This window comes from Macaca fascicularis, chromosome 18 (assembly GCF_037993035.2).
Source record: "Macaca fascicularis isolate 582-1 chromosome 18, T2T-MFA8v1.1".
Taxonomy (NCBI): domain Eukaryota; kingdom Metazoa; phylum Chordata; class Mammalia; order Primates; family Cercopithecidae; genus Macaca; species Macaca fascicularis.
In genome coordinates, this window is record NC_088392.1 from 77,904,548 (window position 1) to 77,923,725 (window position 19,178).

At 39.2% G+C, this 19,178-nt stretch overlaps 1 protein-coding gene across 7 annotated transcripts in view; it reads right to left on the bottom strand.

The window, feature by feature from the left end:
• The window catches only part of PPP4R1 (protein phosphatase 4 regulatory subunit 1), a 73,720-nt gene that overhangs the window by 11,336 nt on the left and 43,206 nt on the right, over nucleotides 1-19,178 (bottom strand). For 5 of the 7 annotated variants that reach the window (XM_005587185.5, XM_065534223.2, XM_045377843.3 and 2 more), the window contains 4 exons: nucleotides 12,756-13,282; nucleotides 5,994-6,166; nucleotides 4,599-4,694; nucleotides 2,094-2,279 (listed from right to left, as the gene is read on the bottom strand). In XM_005587185.5, the coding sequence (XP_005587242.3) occupies nucleotides 2,094-2,279; nucleotides 4,599-4,694; nucleotides 5,994-6,166; nucleotides 12,756-13,282 (982 nt within the window). Of the gene's footprint in view, nucleotides 1-2,093; nucleotides 2,280-4,598; nucleotides 4,695-5,542; nucleotides 5,668-5,993; nucleotides 6,167-12,755; nucleotides 13,283-19,178 lie in introns of all 7 variants that reach the window. The other 2 variants (XR_012427345.1, XR_012427344.1) reach the window with 1 other exon arrangement.

Genomic DNA, 19,178 nt, shown 5'->3' on the forward strand with positions numbered 1-19,178 from the left:
CTAAATCAGAATAGTAATAACAGATACTAATTTTAAATGCCTAAATTATGCATTGAAAAGTATAACAGCCGGGCGCGGTGGCTCACGCCTGTAATCCCAGCACTTTGGGAGGCCGAGGCGGGCGGATCACAAGGTCAGGAGATCGAGACCACGGTGAAACCCCGTCTCTACTAAAAATACAAAAAATTAGCCGGGCGCGGTGGCGGGCGCCTGTAGTCCCAGCTACTCAGGAGGCTGAGGCAGGAGAATGGCGTAAACCCAGGAGGCGGAGCTTGCAGTGAGCCGAGATCGCGCCACTGCACTCCAGCCTGGGCGACAGAGCGAGAATCCGTCTCAAAAAAAAAAAAAAAAAAAAGAAAAGTATAACAAAAAAATCTTAAATCCCTGCCTAGTATGTATTATCTTCCTTTCACTCATGAGGAAAAAATGCTCAGAAATCATTAAGTTTTTGTAGTTCTCTGAATGTCGGACCCTGACTCTGACCGTGCGAAAAGAACATGCTCTGTTATTACTCTCACGCTCTTCCATACATAATTTCCTGTAACACTAAATACATGCTAGAACACGCTGATGAGCTGAGGCTGCACATGGACCAAAGGCTCTCTAGCACCCTCCCCAGTTTACTGTCCCCCTTCAGATTCCGGTACAGTCACACCTTGGATTAAGAAAAACAAAACAGAACAATAAAATTTGTTCTTAAGGAATTGGCAATTTAAGAAATATAAGACTAGGGAAATCTGCATACAGCCTTGGAAAAGAAACCCTCAACAGAAATGTGTTGCATTTATAATAATTTTAAGTTAAAAACATCCTTTTCTCCATGTTGCCTTAATTTTTCACACAGTAACTTAAAACTTTACCTAAAGAGAAACAGTTTAGAGCAAACATTTTATTTCCTTTCCCTTCCACCCAGAATCCACTCTTGAAATCAAATTTTACACCTAAGTTCAACAGATGAAGGCAGAGATGTTCTCATGGAAGAGGGGGGCAGCAGAGAGAAAGAACTGCTAGTCCAGACTCTGAGCCGTCAGAGTCACCCAGGTGCCCCTGGAGATTCATCCCACGGGAACCCTACAGTTCTGTGGAATAAAGACTGAAAACACGAATACACAGGACAAAGCACTCTATGGAAATTGGGCCTTTGTGGTTCCATGACCAGATGCAGCACTGAAGAAGTGTATGAACACAGATAAATTCGCTTCTCCTGGGCCCGGCTTTCCTAACCTCATAGGTCAAAGGAGGAACTTGACCTATCAAGATTACTTCCCACTTAGAACTTGCTGAGTCAACACCACTGATTCCCTGAAAAATATAATAATTACTAAGAAGTTTAAGGAAAAGTCATCACATTTCAGTATAAATTAGCCTAATGAGACTGCTTTTTTTTTTTAATAACTGAGAGATCAACTTCACTGAAGGAACGGGTGTGTTCAAAGAGGGGCAAACTTTGTTTATATAGAAATCAGCCTGGCAGGGGAGGTTAGGTCATCAAGCCTGGGAAGAGGTCACACGAAAGTCACAGATGTCCAGACAAAATGACCTGAAGCAAAGGTTTACCTTGTGTGTTCTGTTGAAAGGGGGTGGGGGTGGTGTGTGGGGACGAGGAGAGAGCAAGAACCACAGAACTTCTCCTGTCTGTACTGCAATGCTCAAGGCACGCGGGGCCCAGAACTTCACACTCGCTAGTAATACTACAGTTCTACTACAGTTTAAACAAATATTTTGAGCTCTAGTGTGAAAAATCAAATAAGCATTTATAATACTATTTCTAGGTGAAAAATTAAATCCTATATTCTCAACAATTAATTTACAGATAAACTCTAGATAATAACACATTTTAAGTTAGGAATGTAGGCATGGTGAATGTGCTAACAATTTCTAATGCTTTAGATAAAAATGAAGCCACCAAATTGTGGGACTCTGACAGTGCAAAAAAAACATGCTCTGTTATTACTCTTAAGCTCTTCCATACATAATTTCCTATAACACTAAGAACATGCTAGAACACGAACAGAAATTCTTTAGGTTATGAAAAGGAAAGCACTGTGCCTTCCACGTGCACGTTCTGCTAATTCTTTAACTGCTTTACTCACCTGCATGTCTGAGGCCAGAGTCTCATACGTCTCTCTCAGGCAGTGCCAATTCTGTCTTCCGAGTGTCAAGGCCACACCGGGGAGGCTGTATGCACAGTGCTTAGCAATTTCCGTGTCAACCGTCTGTGCACGAGAAGGGTCAGTCATAGATAAATACTGATCTAACAACGCCTGAGGTACAACATCCTAATGGAGAAAGAGAAACCACAGTGACTGAGCAGTTGAGATGCATTTTGAGCAGTTTAGACATAAATTGGGCAAAATTATTTTTAAATATATAGATTTTAACATAGCATCTCAAATAGTTGAGAAATACCAATGTCAAATTTTCAGGTATCTAATAACTAAGAGATACAAAAAACATGCTAAGGGAAACATATATGAACAAATAAAAGCAAAAGCAACTCTAGGAGAATAATGAGTAACATCTCAGTTCAAAGGAAAATTAGAATTAATTACTAAATTAAAAAGATGTATTAAAATAACACCAGCACCTTTAAATGTAGGCAGAGATGACAATGTTTGTTATAACCCAGCAAATGCAGAATAACAGGTGCTCTGCATGATTTGCAACATGTTCATTAAAAAAGCAAAAATCAGCCAGGCACAGTGGCTCACACCTGTAATTCCGGCACTTTGAGAAGCCAAGGAGGGTGGATCACTTGAGCCCAGCCTGGGCAACATGGTGAAACCCTGTCTCTACAAAAAATTTAAAAAATCAGCCAGGTATGGTGGCTCACACCTGTAGTTCCAGCTACTCGGGAAGCTGAGGTGGGACGATCACTTGAGCCCAGGGAAGTGGAAGCTGCAGTGAGCCGTGAGAGCTCCACTGTACTCCAGCCTGGGCCATAGAGTGAGACTGTCTCAAAACAAAAATAAAAACTTGTCTTCTTTAGATGAAAATTTAAGCAATTATTCACACAAAATTGAAGTGCACATGTCTAATTATTTGCATATATGTGAGGAAAAGAAGAACATATTTGCAATCTTGCTTAGGTGTGTATAATATAGCTGTGGAAGGATATAAAAGAAAGGTAAAAATGGTTGTATCTCAGGAAGCAAAATGGACAAGTGGAGAAGAAAAACTGAGATGGGAATGTCAATAAATGCCTGTTAAGTATCTTGAATTTTGAGCTACATAAACTACCCATATACACAGAATGAAAATGGAAATAAACTCATTAAAATGAGATTTGAAATACTGAAAATGTCTATAAGTGGGGAAAAGCATGTTTCAAAACACTATTGTTTTGAATACTGATTTCATTTTTAATAAATAAAAATTGGCTACATGTGGTGGTGCACATCTGTAGTCCCAGCTAGCAGGGGGGCTGAGGCAGAAGGGTCAATTGCTTGAGCCCAGGAGTTCGAGGCTGCAATGAGCTGTGATCTCGCCACTGCACTCCAGCCTGGGTGACAGAGCTGAGATCCCATCTCTAACAACAACAACAACAAAATAAATACATCATTTGATCTGGGAAATCTACTTCTAACAATAATCATATAGTCCTAAGGCCAGGCGCGGTGGCTCATGCCTGTAATCGCAGCACTTTAGGAGGCCAAGGTGGGTGGATCACTTGAGGTCAGGAGTTCGTGACCAGCCTGGCCAACATGGCGAAACACTGTCTCTACTAAAAATACAAAAAAACTAGCTGGGCCTGGTGGCTCGCAACTGTAGTCCCAGCTGCTTGGGAGGCTGAGGCAGGAGAACTGTTTGAACTCAGGAGGCGGAGGTTGCAGTAAGCTGAGATGGTGCCACTGCACTCTAGCCTGGGTGACAAGAGTGAGACTCCATCTCTAATAATAATAATAATAAAGTCCTAGAAGCAAACAACACATCTAGACAGTCACAGTGAATGTAGCACTTCTTATAGCATCAAAGTGAAACTACAAGTAGCATCTCCCACAGAGCCTTCTTACAATGGAGACCACAGGTGTGGCATGTACACTGGGCTGTGCTGCTGTGAAGGTGAGGGAGTCCTAGTGTGTTTACAGGAGAGATCACCAGGTCAGATTCTTAGAAAAGAGCAAGGCAAGGCATAGCTATCACATTCCAATGATTCCGTGAGCACAGTTTTCCTGCAGCTTGTTACTGACGGCACTTCAAAATTTTCATATTTTTTCATATTTTCATCTCTGAAATCGAGCTGTATTTTATAATTATTGGCAATGTGAACAAGAGGAAATACCTAGGTAGGATGGGATGACCACAGTTGTCTTGAATGATAAAAAGGGGCACATGTGTATGTTTATGTGCCCATGAAAATACATGAAGGAAGATAATGAGGTGTGTGACTGTGGTCACTCTGAATGAAGAATGGGATCACATAGGTAGGAAAGGGAAGATTTGTGCTTACACGTTCCTCTCTCTACTATTTCAATTTCCTTATAGAAAATATGACACACTAGTCATAATTTTTAGAACACTCATCATAAAGAAGGGGCAAATTAGGTCAGAAATGGGCTCTAAAAGAGGAATTAGGAACACATTTTTTGGTCACTTACTTGTACTTTAGTTCTCCTTTCCTCATCAGGGCTAAAACTGCTATTGTTGCTCAAGTCTGAATCGTTGTGAATATAGTGAAGAGTGGAGTCCATATTCTGTCAGGAAAAAATAACTACTTAAAGAACTGTCCCGGCTGCACATCTTCATTTAAGCTATCTTACACTAAGTTACTTACCTACAAGACTGCCAAAAGTAATAAACACATACATGCCTCATGTTTTTAAAAGCTTATAGCCATACCTAAGAACTTTCCCTACTTTAAACCTAACTTGCTGAATAGCTTGTCAAATGTGTGAAAAACAACTCCAGAAAAAATGAGAGTAATTAAAAACAATATTTGAAAGTAATTTTGAAATGGTCCGAACAGCTCAAATTAGCTTATTTATGAAATAGTACTGAGAGGATTCTTTTGATCCATTGTTTTAGAGACCATGGAGTGTCATATGCAGTTTTTCTTCTATTTCTATTCTTGGCTGTTAATATCTATTTTCACAAATTATGTATATGTTAACAGCCAAAAACAGTAACAACAACAACAACATAAACACCTTCTAAGATGCAGATATATTAATACTATTCAAATCTCCAATAAATAGTCAGGGTTTCAATCCAAAGCAGTGGTATCATACAGACTTCTAACTATACCACATGCCATCTAACAGGAATCAAAACAGAAATGCACTAAAGCTCTAAGAACCCTCTTGCCGTCCCCAGTGTGTGCAGGTACTCTTTCCTGAGCTTCTCATTCAAGCCACTATGATCTGTGACCATGCGATTCTGGCAATCGGTGGTGCATTCCTTCTCCCCATTTATATAAATAATGGCTAAGTAGCACTGACACCAAATAATGCTGGCTTGATGGAGATGCAGCAGGAAATTAGGGAAGGATCACAGAGAACAGCTATAAGTACAAAGTGAAGATGATGCTAGGATCAGTACCCACCCTCACACTCCAGAGTCCAGATAATGTCACTGGCCCTCCGCAACATGGCCTCAAGTCCCGATCTTCTGCTCAGAATACTGTGTTGCTCGCTGCAGTGAAATGGTCCGATCAGAAACAAAGCACCTCTCCAAAAAGAAAAGGGAAGAGTTAATTATTCTTGATAAAGAGCTTTGTTTCCAGTAAGACTATTTCACTGCAGTGAGCTACATTAACATTGAGTCTACTAAATGGTCATATAGACAGAAGTGGGATTTACTTTTCCAGGCATTTCATATGACACTGATGTCACGAGGACAGGATGTGATGAAAACAATTACTTTATGCAAAAGGAAGAGCTAAAAAATCAGCAACAAACAGAACATACAAACTAAAAGTGATCAGCTACAACTATTCCCCAACGAAAGACTTCTGATTCAAACTACTCTCACTTGGTAAATACTGAGTTTGTTACCTCAACAGCATCGCTGATTAAAGGCACAGAATCTTCTTGATTTATTTTACAATTTGGTAGCTCATTTATACCCAGTTCATCTTGCAAATCACTTCTCTTTTCTACACTGATGGTCTCTTCATGTACATCCAGGCTGGAAGCTCGCAGTGCAGCGGACAGCACTTCCACTTGTGCTACAGGCAAAATAAGGAAACGGACAAAGTGAGAACCACAATTGCAATATCCTTACAAGGCTGTTCTCCATTTGCATTGTACGTTATCAATAAAATGTATACTTTTTTGACACTGCAATCAAAAAGCTGGAAAAAAATTTCTACTGTGGTAAATCATTAGTCCTTCAAGAGAAAAAGTAGAAAACTAATATGCTTTCATGAGATTAAAAATGTTTATCTGCTACTGTACATTATTCTGCGTTAGTATGAAAAGAGAAATGCTATCTAGTTGCTGGAGCTGCCTCCAGCTTATTAAAAGGAGTCAATTTCAGTAGAAGTTAACTATGTTTTGGTAGTGCATGAATCAAACTGACAAGTCTTACTTACTAAGCTATTTTAGCAGAAGAGCAGTCACACAAACCCTGCCAACATAAAACAATGGTAATTACAAAGATTCTTGTCACAGTTAATTTAAACATCTCATATCTTATTACTGCTTATTTCTCTCTAATTCTTTTTGAAAATGAGAATTGTATCTTCTCCAAAACACAACAATCCCAAATGAGCACTGTCTTGCTTACAGCAAACCAAAAGGACAACTTACCAGGCAGGGGTTCAAAAATCTGGCAACTAGCATTGCCTACGTTTTGGGTTGCACCTTACTTACAAAGGTGATTCGAAATTAAGATAAGGCATTCTTCCTGCTCCCCAGATAAATCAGAAATTTAGCAAAAAATATTGCTTAGCATTTATTCCAAGTAACAATCCACTTCGATGTTCAAAATATGAACATTTTAAACAAAACAATCAGTAACTTTTATTAAGATAATCTATTAAGATGCAGCATTTATAAAATTTCTCATCTAAGTATATTAAGTGTCTGACAATAGACATGCAAGAAACATACAGGATGAGGTTCTAGTCCATTAGGTCATTACTTGCTAACTTAAGAAAACTGAACGTGTTCACTCACAAAAAGTTGCGGTGGAATATTTTCATTATCTTCAGAATTTCGGCTGCAATTTTCACCAACCCTTTTAATCACTTCAGCCACTCCCTTTTGGGATCACTCCCAAGCCAAACCAAAACAGTACTCAAAAACAGATTGTACAAGAAACAAACGTTAAAACGTTTTGTCCCATATAAAGTGCATGGTGTGTCGGTGTGTGCGTGTATCATCCCCCATCCATTCTGTTCACTGGAAAGTGCAGGCACACCCTGTTTTATTGCACTTTGTAGATACTACACTTTTCCTTTTTTTTTTCTTTAAAGAGGTGAGGTCCCACTATTTTGCCCAGGTTGGAGTTACCTGCAGAAAGCTATTCACAAGGCATGATCATAGCTCACTGAAGCACTGAACCCCTGGGCTCAAGCAATCTTTCAGCCTCGGCCTCCTGAGTGGTTGGGACTACAGGCACACTCCACCATGCCGGGCTTGATACTGTACTTTTTATAAACTGAAGGTCTGTGGCAAGCTTACATTTAGCAAGTTTATCAGTGCTATTTTTCCAACAGCATGTGTTTACTCTGTGCCTCTGTACTGCATGTTGTTAATTCTTGTACTATGTCCATCTTTTTCATTATTGTTATATCTGATATAACAGATATATATATGGTGATCTGTGATCCGTGGTCTTTGATATTACTATTGTAATTGTTTCGGGAGGTACAAGACAGACAAGACAGCAAACTTAAATGATAAATGTGTGTGTTCTTACAGCTCTACCGACTTTGTCTACCCATCTCTCTCCCTATCCCTATCCCCTGAGACTCAACAATATTAAAATTGGGCCAATTAATAAATAACCCAACAGTAGCCCCTAAGAGTTCAAGTGAAAGGAAGAGTAACACATCTCTCACTTTAAATCCAAAGCTAGAAATGATTAAGCTTAGTGAGGAAGGCATGTCAAAAGCCAAGAAAGCCCAAAAGCTAGGCCACTTGCATCAGTTAGCCAATTTATAAACGCAGACGGAAAAGTTCTTGAAGGACATTAAAAGTGCTACTCCACACACACGAAGAAGGAACAACAACTTCATTGCTGATATGCAGAAAGTTTGAGTGGTCTGGAAAGAAATCAAATCAGCCACAATGTTCTCTTAAGCCAAAATCTAATTCAGAGCAAGGCCCTAACTGGCTTCAATTCTGTAAAGGCTGAGAGAGTTTAGGAAGCTGAGAAGAAAAGCTGAAAGTTAGCAGAGGTTGCTTCATGAAGTTCAAGGAATGGAGCCATCTCCATAACACAGAAGTGCAAGGTGAAGCAGCCAGTGCTTAGGTAAAGCTGCAGCAAGTTATTCAGAAGATCTAGCTAAAATTTCTTAAGCCACTAAGGTAGCTACACCAAACAACAGATTTTTTTTTTTTTTTTTTTTGAGATGGGAGTCTTGCTCTGTCACCCAGGCTGGAGTACAGTGGTACAATCTTGGCTTACTGCCACCCCTGCCTCCTGGGTTCAAGCAATTCTCCTGCCTCAGCCTCCCTAGTAGCTGGAATTACAGGCATGCACCACCATGCCCAGCTAATTTTTGTATTTTTCGTAGAGACAGGGTTTCACCATATTGGCTAGGCTGGTCTCGAACTCCTAATCTCAGATGATCCACTCACCTCGGCCTCCCAAAGTTTTGGGATTACAGGCATAAGCCACCGCGCCCGGCCCAGATTTTCAACACAGATAAAACAGTCTTCTATTGGAAGAAAATGCCATCTAGAACTTTCCTAGCTAAAGAGAAGTCAATGCCTGGCTTCAAAGCTCCAAAGGCCAAGGTGACTCTTGTTAGGGACTAATGTGGCTGGTGACTTTAAGTTAAAACCAGGCCAGGAGTGGTGGCTCATACCTGTAATCCCAGCACTTTCGGGAGGCTGAGGTGGGTGGATTACCTGAGGTCAAGAGTGCGAGACCAGCCTGGCCAGCTTGGTGAAACCCCATCATACAAAAAAAAAAAAAAAAATTAGCCAGGCATGGTGGTGCGTGCCTGTAGTCCCAGCTACTTGGGAGGCTGAGGGAGGAGAATTGCTTGAACCTGGGGGACAGAGGTTACAGTGAGTTGAGATTGCATCACTGCACTCCAGCCTGGGTGACGGAGTGAGGCGCTGTCAAAAAAAAAAAAAAAAGCTAAAACCAATGCTCATTTACTATTCCAAAAATCCTGGGGCTCTTAAGAATTAAGCTCAATCTACTCTGCCTGTGCCCTGTCACTGGAAAAGTAAAGCCTGGATGAGAGCAGATCTGTTTACAGCAAGGTTTGCCGAGTATTTTAAGCCGACTGTTGAGACCTACAGCTTAGAAAAATATTCCTTTCAAATGATTACAGCTCATTGACAATACACCTGGTCACCCAAGAACTCTGATAGAGGCGTACAAGGAGACAATGTTGTTTTCATGCCTGCTATCACAAAACCCATTCTGCAGCCCAAAGATCAAGAGGTAATTTCAACTTTCAAGTCTTATTATTTCAGGAATACATTCTGTAAAGTTATAGCTGCCATAAATAGTGATTTCTCTGATGGATCTGGACAAAGTAAACTGTAAACCTTCTGGAAAGGATTCACCACCCCAGATGCCATTAGGAACATTCACGATTCATGGGAGGAGGTCAAAATATCAACATAAAAGGAGTATGGAAGAAGGTAATTTCAACCCTTATAAATGACTTTGAAGGGTTCAAGACTTCAGTGGAGGAAGTAACTGTAGATAGGGTAAAAATAGCAAGAGAACTAAAATTAGGAGTGGAGCTTGAAAATGTGACTGAAATGCTACAATCTCATAATCAAACGTTTTTTGTTGTTTTAATTTTTAGAGACAGAGTCTTCTTATGTTGTCCAGGCTGGAGTACAGTGGCTACTTATAGGCACAATCATAACCACTACAACCTTGAACTCCTGGTCTCAAGCAATTCTCCTGTCCTCAGCTGGGATCACAGGCACATGGTCACTATATCCGGCTCTCCTGACCAAACTTGAACAAATGCCTCTTAGGATGAGCAAAGAAAGTGGTTTCTCAAGATGGAATCTCCTCCTAGTGATGATGCTGTGAACATTGTTGAAATGACAACGAAAGATTTAGAGTATTACATAAACCTATTGATAAAAGAGTGGTGGTGTTCGAGAAGACTGAGTCTAATTTTTACAGAAGATGTCTCCTGCAGGTAATATGCCAACAAACACCATTGCTAGCTACGGATAACTCTTTCACGAAAGGAAGAGTCCACTGACATAGTAAGCTTCCATGCTGTTTTATTTTCAGAAATTGCCACAGCCACCCCAGCCTTCAGCAATCACTGCCCTGACCAGTCAGCAGCCATCAACATTGAAGCAAGACTCTCCACCAGCAATGAGACTACAACTTGTGTAAGGCTCAGATGATCATCAGCATTTTTTAGTAATTTTTCAATGAAGGTGTGTACATTTTTTTTTTTTTTTAGACAAAATGCTATCACACGCTTACTACAGTATAGTATAAACACAACTTTTATAAAATTCTGAGACCGGGTCTTACTCTGTCACCCAGGCTGGAATGTAGTAGTGCGATCATAGCTACTGAAATCTTAAAACTCCTAGGCTCAATTCTCCCACCTCAGCCTTTCGAGTGGCTGGGACTACAGGTGTGTGCAACCATGCCCAGCTACTATTCAAAATCTTTTTAGAGATAAGGGTCTTGCTATGTTGCCCAAACTGGTCTCCAACTCTTGGCCTTAAGCTGCCCTTCTGCCTCGGCCTCCCAGATAGCTGGGATTACAGCTATTACAGTGAAAGCCATTGCACTTGACTGTAAACATAACTCTTTATGCACTGAGAAACCACAAAATTTGTATGACTCTACTGCAATATTTGCTTTTTTGCAGTGGTTTGGAACTGAACCAGCAATATCTCCAAGGTATGCCTGTTATTTCTATTGAACTCTCTCAACTGCAGCTAGTAAATTTACAGTACAAAGAGTATTAGGTATCTTCTGAAACACAAAGTCATATCAAGAAACTTATATGCATGTACATGTAAATCTTTTTAAAAAGCAACCTATGCATATTTCTTTTCACTTATTTACTGAAAGAAAAATTTAGAGCAATTCTTTCAATATTTCAATTAATATTTAAGTGACTAGTCTATGTCAGAGAACTAGCAGGTACTATAATACAATGAGAGCTCCCAGAACCGGCTTAAGGACAACTGGTAATATTTTTTTCATATATGGTTTAAGAAAAATAAAATAAGTTGAGTATGGTGGTTCACACCTGTAATCCCAGCATGTTGGGAGGCCAAGGCAGGCGGACTGCCTGAGGTCAGGAGTTCAAGACCAGCCTGGCCAACATGGTGAAACCAGTCTCTACTAAAAATACAAAAATTAGCTGGGCGTGGTGGCACCACCTGTAGTCCCAGCTACTTGGGAGGCTGAGGCCGGAGAATCACTTGCACCCGGGAGGCAGTGGACGCAGTGAGCCGATGGCACTACTACACTACAGCCTGGCGACAGAGTGAGACTGTGTCTCAAAAAAAAAAAAAAAAGAAAAAAAAGTAGCTGGGTGCAGTGGCACGTGCCTGTAATCCCAGCTACTCAGGAAGCTGAGGCAGGAGAACTGCTTGCACCCAGGAGGTGGAGGTTATTGTGAGCCAAGATTGAGTGCCACTGAACTCCAGCCTGGGCGATAGAGCAAGACTCCATAGCAAAAAAAAAAAAAAAAAAAAAATCGGAGTCACTGAAGTTCGATAAACTTTAATAAACTTAAGTTGGTAAATAATAAAATTTAAACAGAAAGGTGAAAGCTGTAAAGACATTAAACACTCATCAAGTGTTGACTATGCCTGCTGTGAACATTCTATAGTCTCTTCCTCCCCCACCCCCGAGACGGAGTCTTGCTGTCGCCCAGGCTGCAGTGCAGTGGCGCAATGAACATTCTACAGTCTTTCCATAAAAGAATGACTGCGTCTACTGCTATCTTATAAAAAGGTAGTGAGTCTCTGTGCAAAATAGTTAAGGCAGAGCCCAAACTTTAAAACTGTAAAGCACTGTTTGAGTGACTGAAAATTTCAAAGAGAGTGATTTATCAACAAATAAAATTACAGTAAGGAATGCAATGATGAGCCTATTATAAATAAAAAATTTCCTGAAAATCAGATTAATTGTATTTATCAAGAGAATTTAGAAATACATGATAATGATGGTCATACTACCTTTTTCTTTTTTTAAATAGACAGGATCTTACTTTGTTGCCCAGGCTGGAGAACTATCAGAGCATGATCCTTTGACACCATTTGAACTCATGAGGTCGAGGCTGCACAATTACAGTTCAGTGCAGCCTCAACCTCCTAAGCTCAAACACTCTCCCACCTCAGTTTCCCAAGTTGCTAGGATTACAGGCATGTGCCACCATGCCTGGCTAATTTTTCATTTTTTGTAGAGATGGGGTCTTACTATGTTGCCCAGTCTGGTCTCGACCTCCTGTTCTCAAGTGATTCTCCTGCCTCAACCTCTCAACGTGCTGGTGTTACAGGTATGAGTCACTTTGCCCCGTCCATAATACATCATTAAATGGCAATTTTTTCTGAAATGAAATGTTTAAGATAGACACTAATATTTTTAATCAATTTCAGAATAAAGAACTTGACTGACTTCCATACCTTTAACATCTGGATCATCAATGTGGGGCTCTAGATTTTCTATCATTTCTTCCAGTTCCTTTCTGGTGGCCATGGTGATGTTTGGAGAACTGGGCACAGGGCCTTCAGATGCTTCCTCTGGTCCCTCTGGGCTGGGTTTTCCCCCAGAGTTCTGTTCAAGCTCTATGTCTAGATCTATTTCAGGAAGAGGAGTCCTCCAGAAATGGAAGGAGTTATACAATTCCTGATCTAAGAGAGCTGAATCTTGTGAACTGGTGTCAACCTCTGGTCGCAACATAGATTTGTAGTTACCAGGTTTTTTATCATTCTCATTACTAGCTGCTTCCTGGTGAGATTCTGAGGACAAAGTACAAAGTAAAGAGCTGTCCAGTGGAACACTAATTTCACCTAGAGGCTTCCCGGATGCCTCAGCAGCATGGTCTTCCAACGTGTTTTCCAGTATGACACTGGAATTACTAACACTGAGATCTGAAGGAGTATCCTCTGGCCTGACTTGTATATCCTCTGGGGCTTCTTGATCTCTGGTCCTTTTATTGTTTTATTTGGTGAAAAAAAAAAACAAGATGAAAGGATAATTACTTTAAAAAAAACTGATGAAAGATATTACATATAGCATTTAGACAAGTTAAACATTAAAAATTATGGATTATCTGCACAAATTGAGTTTATGTATATTATTTATAATGCTTCTTTCTCCATCAGCTGTTCTGTGTTCAAAGATGTAAATACCTGTTAAGTGTAAGTCTAGATAGTCAAGCAATGTGTATTAGTTAGAGAAGGTAACATTTAAGAATCCTGGGATTCTATAATACCATGCTAATTTCAATAATAAATAACTAAAGTAGTGGAAACAGAAATTCGTAAAATCATTTTAAGATACATAACAATATTTAAATTATTTTATTTTTAGGATTACTTGTATTGCCTCTCTACTCCAATGACATATTGAAAAGCTGAGACCTAAAGCCTATTTGCTTACATTACACAAGGAAAATTTAAAAAAAAAATTTAATATAGTAGTAGGAAAGATACTTATTTGCTATCTCACAAAATATATTAAAATCTGCTTGAATGTAAATATTATTTCCGTTTCTTCTAAAATACTCCTCTCTACTCCCCAAGGTTTTCCTAAAATGAGGTCATAACTTAATTGATAAGGACAGAGGGTACAAATTCATTAAAGCCCACTGATTACTGCCATCTATGATCTAAACTACGACTGTAAGTGTTATTACTTGATTCAATTAAATTTAACAAGCATTTACTGAGCACCTACTAAGAGCCAGGAAATGAAATCAGTATTGAGGATTCAAATGTGAATGAGATGTAGCTCTTGCTCTTGAGATTACAATTAGAGGCAAACAGAAAAAGTGAACATATATCAGCAAATTGCTGCTAGACAGGGCGGTAAGCACAGATGCATGCACACTGAACACAGGAGGAGATGGGAGTGAAGATTAAAAGGCCTTCAAGAAAATGACATGAGTTGTGCTCAGAAGAACCAATACATGTTTATGGGGCTAAGGGGAAGAAAAAAGCATCCAAAGGAGAAACAGTACATGCAAAGGCCGGAGTGGCACACAAGGTGCGACGCATTCAGGAATCAGCAATGAGGAAATGATCGATGACAAGGATGAAAGATACCACAGGAAACACTGTATTCCAGACCAGCAGACCTCCGGAGTTCATCCTGGACCACAGGAAATCATGTAGAAGTTAAGGAAACTGTTGATAGATCTGTTGTTTTAGAAAGACCATTCTGGAGGAAGTGTAGAAAATGAGAGGTAAGACAGGTGGCAGGAATTACAGATGCGCAGGTGAAAAGTGATGATGTTCTGATGGAGGTAGTATCTTCAGGACTACAGAACAACACATTCAAACAGCAGCAAAAACCAACAGGACTTTTCCACTTATTGCATGCTGCAGGTAACAAATAACAGTTTCACAAGAAAGCTAACGGGTTCAGGTTGAGATAGGCTGAGTTAGCTATCCATGTTGGGTTCTAGGTGGTGATATCTATGAGAAAGAGGTAAAGACTGAGACAGAGGTGGAGGTCATCAACTCAGATGTGTGGGGCTGACACATGCGGAGGCAGCAAATATTAATAAAGAATAACACAACAATTGCACAGAATAACAAAGAGTGAAGGCATTCTCCCTGTATAAAAGCATAACGAGCGTATTTTTAGGCTGAGGAAAACAGGTTAAAAGAGATGAAGGAACTGGAGACGCAGAGATTGATGGAATAACTGATAAAGCAATGTCTTTCTGAGAAGAGGAAAGAATATGGGCTTCAAAAACACAGAGGAACAGATTAAACAGGTGAGGAGACATTGCTTCCAAAAAAACATGAAAGGGAAATAAGGATGGCTGAATATGTAAGTAAATTCGTAAGATGAATACAGAAAAAAGCATCTGTGTGCCTTTAAATACACATAAAAAAGATGCTTAACGGGAGAATTAAAAGGACTGTGCAAAAGGAGGGTGATGTTAATACCTATGTGGGCTCCCAGTTCAACAGTCACCATCTACATTCTCATGAAATTAGGAAGTTCCCTCTCATCATAATGCTCACTGTTTTAAAAACCATATTTTCACCAACAGGTGATTATTTTTTAAAATACTGATGAACAAAAACATATTTGTTAAGTCATCTGAAAACATAACACATTGTGACTGCATTTTAAATTCTGGTATTTTTATTCTATTCTTGTAACTACAATATATATAGTATGCATATATAATACAATTATTTACAAGTGTGAGGAAACCAGACTTTAAGTTCTTACTCTCACACTGGCACTACATTAATATAAAACTCTGAGCCTTTTAATGACTTCTAGGATTCCTCACTTATTCCTTATTCATAAAAATGAGGAGTTGACCTAGATAACCTGTAAGATGGTTTTCTCTCTCCCAAAGGAGCTCCTGAAACTAGTGCTATTATGTAAAATAAATGTGTCTTCTATATGTCTATGAATTACGTATTTCCCATTTTGTCCATTATTAAAAAAAACATAATTTTCCCTTTTGTTATAAAGAACATTAGTGGGCCAACTGGTAAAATTCAATAAAGGCTACAGATTAGCTAACAGTATTGTATCAATGTTAATTTCCTAATTTTGGTAACTGGACTACAGTTACATATTAACATCTGTGTTTTAAGGAAACACATACTATTTTAAAAAGGTAAAAAGAATATCATGTCTAAAACGTATTCTCATAGAGTTCAGAAAAAAGAATACAGCAAATATGGTAAAACAGTATTTGGAAAATCTAGATGGATATATGAAATTCTTTGTGATATTCTTGCAAAATTTCTGAAATCATTCAAACTAAAATTTTAAATTTATAATAAGATACTGTTCAGAAAGGGGGAAGAGAAGAGCAAATGGATAAAACTTGTAAGACCTCATATGTACTATCTAATAAATATAATGAACTTCTGTTTTTGTTTATTCTTTTTTTAAGAGACAGGGTCTCACTCTGTAGCCCAGGCTGGTGTAAAGTGGTATGATCATAGCTCACTGCAGCCTCAAACTCCTGGGCTAAAGCGATCCTCCTGCCTCAGCCTCCCAAAGTGATGGAATTACAGGGGCTTGAAGTTCCTTGATCACTATCTCACCTTGGTGTTAAAATTAAATTTTAATATTCTCAGCTGCAAAAATGAACGGAGAATGACTGGTCAAATAACTGTTTGTCTGATAAATGTAAACTTGTTAGTTTGTCCAAAGTTAAAACTCTTAGAATGAAACTAGAAGACAAAGTTTTCCCTAGTACAGTATTAAATTCTGGATAGAACTATAGCATGCATGGCTTCAAAAATGTCAAAAGTGTAAATTCTCTAAATTCGAATTTTTCCTGGTAAAGTATAATAGTCAATGCAAAATCAAGCTGTCCAATGCTAAAATTCTGATATTCCTAATTGTCAGACTTTGAAAAGCTATTGTGCAAGACAAATGTTTTTTGAAAACTGAAGCCCTTTGTGACTCTGTATAATGAGAATTACCCTGTCTCCTAAGAGACGTAGGTATCAAGAGCACCAGAGGACAGTCCAGAAACTACCTACTTAAGGAGGAATCTAAGTGTCTTTTTGTGCCTACATAAGTTTGCAATTAATATCCTCAGAGTTCCTTACTAGAGACTATGGGCCTAGAAAATTAATTACAGGTATTTCAAGGAGAAAATGACTTGTAGAACATCCGGCTAAAGAGGCATTGTATCCTGAGATAAAAGCAAACACACTCCAGGATACACCTTCCAAGTACGTGAATTAATTCAACGTATTCAATGCTAATTAATTCAATGCTAATCAATTAGCATTCATGAAATATTTCCAAATTTGTGCTAAGATTTTTTTTCATATAGTTAGCATTAAGCTAAACTGGAAAACCCCAGCAAAAGTGGTTTAGTTACTTCAGATTCTTGAGGTCAAATCCATATTTTCCTAGAATAATTCATTCAGGATTAATATGTGCACCAAAGGGCAAGTCCCAGCAGAGACAATGGGAGGAGCTGGATGCCACAATGCATGGCTGGGAGGCTACTGATGATAGATGCCAATATGTAGCCAAAAGGATAGGATTAAAATAGTGCTCACAGCGCTACTGATGCGAAGACAAAAGCTCTGTACTTGCTGGACAAGTCAGTGAGTCTAAGACAGGACTTTGTTAAACGAGGGTATGGATGGAACAAGAAGCTTCCCAGACAGCAGCAAGTATAAAAACAGGGAGAATTAAGAGAACATGGTGCATTCAGAAAACAATGTGATAAGGAATGCTTATTTTACATACTACATACTTTCAAAATGCAGATTTGAGTATTTCAACTCTGTTTCTGTGAAGCAGGCTTTATCAGCACTTTCTTTTTTTTTTTTTTTTTTTTTTTTTTTGAGACAGAGTCTCGCTCTGTCACCCAGGCTGGAGTGCAGTGGCCGGATCTCAGCTCACTGCAAGCTCCGCCTCCTGGATTTACGCCATTCTCCTGCCTCAGCCTCCCGAGTAGCTGGGACTACAGGCGCCCACCACCTCGCCCGGCTAGTTTTTTGTATTTTTTAGTAGAGACGGGGTTTCACCGGGTTAGCCAGGATGGTCTCGATCTCCTGACCTCGTGATCCGCCCGTCTCGGCCTCCCAAAGTGCTGGGATTACACGCTTGAACCACCGCGCCCGGCCTATCAGCACTTTCAAAGAAGCATTAATAGCCTGATCCAGGGTGAGTGAAAGATCTGATGTGTAAGTCAGATGTTTGGAATCAATACATGCTTCAAACAGTAATGAAGTGATAGTAAACATTTCTAGGGTCAGATGAAACACTATACAATAAACAGTGGTGGAAATATGTTGCCAAAAACTTTCTTACTTTGTAAGACATTTGTTTGAAAAACCTGAATCTAAGAAACTGAGAGAACTTTGAGGACAGGAACTAAGTTCTATCTTTCCACTTAAAGCTTCTGGTTCATAGTAGGTGCTCAGTTAACTTTTGCATAATCAATCAATCAATCTTAACACCACAACAGTTTAAGACAGCTTAAGACAAATACCAGTGTGCTATCTAAGGGAGGGCAAACAAACTAATGGTTCTGAGATTTAATAATATACAGTACTACTTCTTTATAAAGATAGAATGTCAAAATGTGCAAAAGCTTTTACAATGTAAAAGCTTTTACATAACTCCTTCCTTAGCCAGGAATGCTCTCTTCCCCCCACCATATCATTAACGTAATTTAATAAGCTCTAATAATATTACTGAAGATCAGCAATACAAGTAGTATTGCCTGGACATTAAGACATACCTTATTACAATGGAAGAAGAATCAAGAAATTAAACTACCTTTAAATAGCTCTTGCAATAATGCTACACACCAGTAGACAGCAAACATGGCCTTGATAGGCACACTGTTTAGGTCAGTGAAGTTTTACTGGAACACAGCCAAGCTTGTCCATTTATGTAATGTCTATGGCTGCTTATACACTGCAAAGGCCGAGTGAGTAGTTGTGAAAGAGAAGAAAGTTTATCAACTCGTCCTATATAATTCTCTGTAAATTTATAGTTTGACTTACTAGACCCATTTCAGATTTTAAAACAAAAGTTATGTAACAGTCTTCAGTATACACAAGTAATTTGTTTAAGTATGCTGATTTCAAAAATGAAAAATAGATAACATTCCCCACCCACCATCATCACTTTTGTCAAACTCCTTGCAGCACCTGTTTTCAAAAAAAACTGACAGACTTTGCTTGCTAGGAAGACAGGTTTGAGTGATTTTCTTCCTTTACAAAAAACAGTACCTCAGGTTTGTTTGGCTATTCAGCAGGACAGTAGGAGAACGGGCAAAAAGGTAAAACAAGGCAGCAGAGAAGAAAGAAGAACTGCCAAATCAAAACACCAAGAAAGCAAATAGCACAGTATCAAGACCTACAGAA